Raw genomic sequence first — 7,484 nt, forward strand, 5'->3', positions numbered from 1 at the left:
AATTGAGGAAAAAAAATCCAGAAAATCACATTGTAGGAATTTTTTATGAATTTATTTGCAAATTATGGTGGAAAAAAAAGTATTTGGTCACATACAAACAAGCAAGATTTCTGGCTCTCACAGACCTGTAACTTCTTCTTTAAGAGGCTCCTCTGTCCTCCACTGTTACCTGTATTAATGGCACCTGTTTGAACTTGTTATCAGCATTAAAAGACACCTGTCCACAACCTCAAACAGTCACACTCCAAACTCCACTATGGCCAAGACCAAAGAGCTGTCAAAGGACACCAGAAACAAAATTGTAGACCTGCACCAGGCTGGGAAGACTGAATCTGCAATAGGTAAGCAGCTTGGTTTGAAGATATCATCTGTGGGAGCAATTATTAGGAAATGGAAGACATACAAGACCACTGATAATCTCCCTCGATGTGGGGCTCCACACAAGATCTCACCCTGTGGGGTCAAAATGATCACAAGAACGGTGAGCAAAAATCCCAGAACCACACGGGGGGACCTAGTGAATGACCTGCAGAGAGCTGGGACCAAAGTAACAAAGCCTACCATCAGTAACACACTACGCCGCCAGGGACTCAAATCCTGCAGTGCAAGACGTGTCCCCTTGCTTAAGCCAGTACATGTCCAGGCCCATCTGAAGTTTGCTAGAGTGCATTTGGATGATCCAGAAGAGGATTGGAAGAATGTCATATGGTCAGATGAAACCAAAATAGAACTTTTTGGTATAAACTCAACTCGTCGTGTTTGGAGGACAAAGAAAGCTGAGTTGCATCCAAAGAACACCATACCTACTGTGAAGCATGGGGGTGGAAACATCATGCTTTGGGGCTGTTTTTCTGCAAAGGGACCAGGACGACTGATCCGTGTAAAGGAAAGAATGAATGGGGCCATGTATCATGAGATTTTGAGTGAAAACCTCCTTCCATCAGCAAGGGCATTGAAGATGAAACGTGGCTGGGTCTTTCAGCATGACAATGATCCCAAACACACCGCCTTCGGGCAACAAAGGAGTGGCTTCGGGAAGAAGCATTTCAAGGTCCTGGAGTGGCCTAGCCAGTCTCCAGATCTCAACCCCATAGAAAATCTTTGGAGGGAGTTGAATGTCCGTGTTGCCCAGCGACAGCCCCAAAACATCACTGCTCTAGAGGAGATCTGCATGGAGGAATGGGCCAAAATACCAGCAACAGTGTGTGAAAAACCTTGTGAAGACTTACAGAAAACGTTTGACCTGTGTCATTGCCAACAAAGGGTATATAACAAAGTATTGAGAAACTTTTGTTATTGACCAAATACTTATTTTCCACCATAATTTGCAAATAAATTCATAAAAAAATCCTACAATGTGATTTTCTGGATTTTTTTCCCTCATTTTGTCTGTCATAGTTGACGGTACCTATGATGAAAATTACAGGCCTCTCTCATCTTTTTAAGTGGGAGAACTTGCACAATTGGTGGCTGACTAAATACTTTTTTTCCCCACTGTACATATCACTCATTGCATGCACTTATTTTAACCTGATTTAGTTATTTTAGATGATATAGGTCTATACTCCTGTGGTCCTCTGTAGCTCAGCTGGTAGAGCACGGCGCTTGTAACGCCAAGGTAGTGGGTTCGATCCCCGGGACCACCCATACACAAAAAATGTAAGTCGCTTTGGATAAAAGCTTCTGCTAAATGGCATATTATTATTACTCACCCAGCAATTATGCCATCAATCAGGAGATTAAGAACTGAATCCCGAGGGTGGGTTGAGCACAGCCCTCTCTTTTTCCCCTGGATCAACACACAGTTGATTCGTTTTTTTCTTGTTGTTGGTCAAGACCAATTCATCCGGGTCACGGCACCAAGTGTTAGCAGTTGATGTTATTCTTCAATAACACAGACCCCAAAGCAAATCAGGGGAAGAAAAATATATTTATTCAAGAGAACAAATCAGAGTTGTTATGCTGGAAAGTAGATGGTAGATGTTCATTCTTCCCTGTCCTCAATGTTTTCTCCACTGAACAAAGAGACATGATGTAGTTTATAGCCTCAAGCCTAGCATGTGGCTGACAAATTAGAATTCCTTGCAATAAAATGGGCCAATGGCCAAATACCGAGTACCCTGTTTCAGGCTCAATGTATAAACAATTTGGACCAATGAGAACTTGCCACATGTAGCTATAAGTCCCTGGTTGGAACCCCTACACAGATTCTAAACAAATGTTGATTCCCTCTTGACCTCTAGCCTCTGTGTTGTGTATTTCTCTTTGAATATTTTTACAAGACCATTCAGGGTTGAAGATTGTGGACTCAAGAAAAACCTTGTATTATAGGCAAACATTGATACCTTTTTTTTCTAATCCAATAATTTCTAACCCCTTTATTTTATCATTGGATCTGTTCAATGGCCATAACAAACAAATATGGTGAAAGAGGGCAACCCTGTTTACACCTCTTAACAATTAAAAATTCTCAGAGAAAGAACCATTATTTATAATTTTACATAAAGGAGTGTTATACATGACTTTTATCAATTTTACAAGAGATTCTCTAAAGTTGAAATAATCCAGGCACTTATAAATAAATTCTAGCCATACTTTATCGAAAGCTTTCTCAAAATCTGCTACAGTGGGGAAAAAAAGTATTTAGTCAGCCACCAATTGTGCAAGTTCTCCCACTTAAAAAGATGAGAGAGGCCTGTAATTTTCATCATAGGTACACGTCAACTATGACAGACAAATTGAGGAAAAAATATCCAGAAAATCACATTGTAGGATTTGTTATGAATTTATTTGCAAATTATGGTGGAAAATAAGTATTTGGTCACCTACAAACAAGCAAGATTTCTGGCTCTCACAGACCTGTAACTTCTTCTTTAAGAGGATCCTCTGTCCTCCACTCGTTACCTGTATTAATGGCACCTGTTTGAACTTGTTATCAGTATAAAAGACACCTGTCCACAACCTCAAACAGTCACACTCCAAACTCCACTATGGCCAAGACGGAAAGAGCTTTCAAAGGACACCAGAAACAAAATTGTGTAGACCTGCACCAGGCTGGGAAGACTGAATCTGCAATAGGTAAGCAGCTTGGTTTGAAGAAATCAACTGTGGGAGCAATTATTAGGAAATGGAAGACATACAAGACCACTGATAATCTCCCTCGATCTGGTGCTCCACGCAAGATCTCACCCCGTGGGGTCAAAATGATCACAAGAACGGTGAGCAAAAATCCCAGAACCACACGGGGGGACCTAGTGAATGACCTGCAGAGAGCTGGGACCAAAGTAACAAAGCCTACCATCAGTAACACACTACGCCGCCAGGGACTGAAATCCTGCAGTGCCCCCTGCTTAAGCCAGTACATGTCCAGGCCCGTCTGAAGTTTGCTAGAGTGCATTTGGATGATCCAGAAGATGATTGGGAGAATGTCATATGGTCAGATGAAACCAAAATATAACTTTTTGGTAAAAACTCAACTCGTCGTGTTTGGAGGACAAAGAATGCTGAGTTGCATCCAAAGAACACCATACCTACTGTGAAGCATGGGGGTGGAAACATCATGCTTTGGGGCTGTTTCTCTGCAAAGGGACCAGGACGACTGATCCGTGTAAAGGAAAGAATGAATGGGGCCATGTATCGTGAGATTTTGAGTGAAAACCTCCGTCCATCAGCAAGGGCATTGACAATGATCCCAAACACACCGCCCGGGCAACGAAGGAGTGGCTTCGTAAGAAGCATTTCAAGGTCCTGGAGTGGCCTAGCCAGTCTCTAGATCTCAACCCCATAGAAAATCTTTGGAGGGAGTTGAAAGTCCGTGTTGCCCAGCGACAGCCCCAAAACATCACTGCTCTAGAGGAGATCTGCATGGAGGAATGGGCCAAAATACCAGCAACAGTGTGTGAAAACCTTGTGAAGACTTACAGAAAACGTTTGACCTGTGCCATTGCCAACAAAGGGTATATAACAAAGTATTGAGAAACTTTTGTTATTGACCAAATACTTATTTTCCACCATAATTTGCAAATAAATCCATTAAAAAAATCCTACAATGCTGATTTTCTGGAGAAAAAAATTCTCATTTTGTCTGTCATAGTTGACGTGTACCTATGATGAAAATTACAGGCCTCTCTCATCTTTTTAAGTGAGAGAACTTGCACAATTGGTGGCTGACTAAATACTTTTTTCCCCACTGTATAAGGATTATGCCTGGTATCCCTGTATTCTCATAGTTTTCAATTATTTATAATAATTGTCTAATGCTATCTCCAACATATATTCATTTTAAGAATCCTGTCTGATCATGATGAATAATATCCGGTAAGACTTTTTTAATTCTATGAGTCTTTTCTCTCTTGACCGAATCCGTTTTGTTTTTGGGATGAAAATTGAATTGAATGGCCTCTAAAGACACACTTAAAGGCATCCCATACTATACATTGATCCGCTGTTCCTGTATTATGCTAGAAAAAAATAAATAATAATAATTAAAAGATCCATCTTTTTTTTTTGCATCCTTCTTTTGTCTAATAATTGACAAAAAAAGAAAATGTGTCAGTTTAACCATTCCATGTGGGGCACACTTTCCTTGACTCAGCGGGGGGACAGCACAGGAAGAGGCACAAAACAACGTCTGGGTGCCCCAATTAAACTTTGTGCAATATCCCAAATGCAGCCTTCCCCTGCACTGAACCTTGGGCGACCCAAGTTGAGCGCGTCCACATAAGTTACACAGAAAGTGACAGCAATAAACAGAAATACTTCATAGTATATTCATTGGTACTGGCCATCAACATACATAGTACACTATCCACAGGAAGAGGGTAGCTACAGTATCCCCATATTTTACAATTATATTTTAGTCATTTAGCAGACGCTCTTATCCAGAGCGACTTACAGTTAGTGAATGCATACATTTTCATACTGGCCCCCCGTGGGAAACGAACCCACAACCCTGGTGTTGCAAGCGCCATGCTCTACCAACTGAGCTACAGGGGACTACGATTGTTTAGCTATCGGGAAGAGGCATCAAGAGAATCCGGTGACACAGCCACTCTGTTCAAGGACTGATTTAACGTTTATTTTGATGGAATATAAATTGATCTAGGCACAAATGACAGCTGGTAATTTTACTTTCATATTCAACTAAGCTAGCTATATAACACAAGGACACCAAGAAGTTGTATTTTCTTTGTGAAAGCCCTAGGGGGTTTATTATATTTTTTTCTTTGCCTTTTATATTGAGGCTATAACTTCAAGGGAGAGATACTACCTTCCCCTAGGTATAGGAGAATGTGCATTATGTTAGGTTGTGGGTAAAGACCCCCTTGTATAATGGTACTTTGTTGATCAAGACTTATAATTGCATGAGTGCTGCGATGTACTTTTATTAGTTTTGTGAGGCTACAAAAATAATGTTCCTTATATGAAAGGCCTTGGATGGGGATTAATATTATTTTAATTATTTTTAAATAAATATAACAATTATAAGGCGTGGGCTTGGCTGGAACATGTTAAAAATGGCGGACAGAAACCAGGACAGAAACAAGGAAGGAGAGAAGAAGAAGAAAGAGAGTATCTTTGACCTGTCAAAGTACATTGATAAACAAATCCGTGTGAAGTTTCAGGGAGGACGAGAGGCCAGTGGAGTTCTGGAGGGGTTTGACCCCATGTTGAACCTGGTATTGGATAGCACCATCGAGTACTTGCAGGATCCTGACGACCAGTTCAAGCTGACCGAGGACATGTGGCAGCTGGGCCTGGTGGTTTGTAGAGGGACGTCCGTGGTGCTCATCTGTCCTCAGGACAGCATGGAAGCCATCCCCAACCCCTTCATCCAGCAGCAGGACGGATAGTCGGCCAGCCTCGTTCACTAGGATGACCTCACAGTAGTCCAATTCCTGGTGTGTATGTCAATTGTATTTCCTTGATTCCTCGCATCCTCTACTTGCCTCCTTCTCAAAATGCATTGGAGGAGAAGATTCAAGGAGAGGAACATAAGATCTACTCCAATGTGCTTTGAGAAGGAGGGAGGATGTGAGGATTCAATTAAATATTATTGCGGTTAGTATGAAACAAATATATATAAAGAAAATGTATGCAATCACTAACTGTAAGTCGCTCTGGATAAGAGCGTCTGCTAAATGACTAAAATGTACCTTCTGCACATGTGCTCATTCGGCTGACCAGAGGTGGAACAGGCTACTCTGTCAAATTTCAGGCCTTCGTTGAATTGCACTCAGAATGCCTAGTGAACTAACTAGGCCTACACATACGGAGGAGGGAGAACCACTCAGATCATACAGTAGCCCAGTTTCAGAAAAACGCAGAGCATTCTTTGGTGCTTGTAAACAATATAGCCTACATTAATTGATGCATAGTTTTTACATTAATTGATGCATAGGAAAAGAAACAGAACAACTTTCAAGGTAATGCAATTAATATGTGCATCTGTTTTGGTTGTTTGATGCTGTCAACTTAATTTTCCTTGGATAGACACCATTGTAAATAAATGTAGCCTATAAACTTTGTATTTTTTTTACCACTCTCTGCCTACCTACCCAATCAATCATGTGCTTAGATGCCAACTTTACAGTACAGTAGTAAATACAGAAACTCCCAACTTCCGTGTTCAACCAGACAGGTCATGAGGATATTTTTCACCTTCCTTAACCTCCACACTTGTAGCTCTACAACTACAACATATCAGAGTCAAGAACCTTTGGATAATTTCATTTTGCTTGGCAATGTACCGTTTACTAAAGTAGTTGAGACAAATTATTTCCAATTTTATTGTCAGGCATGGAGGCCTCAGTGTGTGTGGACATAGTTTTAGCATTTTGCAGGTGTGTTTCACACAGGAACAGAGGAAGCAAAAGAAACGTGTGAAGGAGTGGTTGCTGAGAATCCTCTCGTTTGAGTATAGGAGGAGTGTCCGTGTATGACATATGGCACAAGGACTGACATGTGAGTAGGAAAACAAACAAACACACACCACAGGAGGCTGCTGAGGGGAGGATGGCTCATAATAATGGCTGGAAAGGAGCAAAAGGAATGGCATCAAACACATGGAAACCATGTGTTTGATGTATTTGATACCATTCCACTTATTTCGCTCGAGCTATTACCACGAGCCCGTCCTCCCCAATGAAGGTGTCACCAACCTCCTGACACAGACACACTGTCATAGCCAGCCAGTGACTTCCCCTAGGAAAGTCTTGTATGCAAATCCCTAGCCTGACAACCCGATGTGTGACCTACTGTCTAATTTGCATAGATGCAAGCCAACCTTTTCAAATCAAAGGTCAAAGTAATCACTGTCTACCAGTCAAAGTCGAAAACTATTTACTTTGAAAAACTTTATTTAAACAGCACAAACAACAATCTAAAAAAGGAGGATGATGTGAGGAATAGAATATGAAAGACTATACTATTTTGTTTGAGTGTAATTGTTTCACAGTTGTTTGTATCTCCACAATAGAATACAC

At 41.1% G+C, this 7,484-nt stretch overlaps 1 protein-coding gene across 1 annotated transcript; it reads left to right on the forward strand.

The window, feature by feature from the left end:
- Nucleotides 1-5,508: 5,508 nt before the first annotated feature.
- LOC121558765 (U6 snRNA-associated Sm-like protein LSm7) lies at nt 5,509-5,852 on the forward strand. Its single transcript, XM_041872141.1, has one exon. It carries the CDS (start codon nt 5,517-5,519, stop codon nt 5,850-5,852), a length of 336 nt encoding a protein of 111 aa, XP_041728075.1. The 5' UTR covers nt 5,509-5,516.
- Nucleotides 5,853-7,484: the final 1,632 nt, after the last annotated feature.

The sequence above is a fragment of the Coregonus clupeaformis genome, unplaced genomic scaffold (assembly GCF_020615455.1).
Source record: "Coregonus clupeaformis isolate EN_2021a unplaced genomic scaffold, ASM2061545v1 scaf0330, whole genome shotgun sequence".
In the NCBI taxonomy this organism is placed as follows: Eukaryota; Metazoa; Chordata; class Actinopteri; order Salmoniformes; family Salmonidae; genus Coregonus; species Coregonus clupeaformis.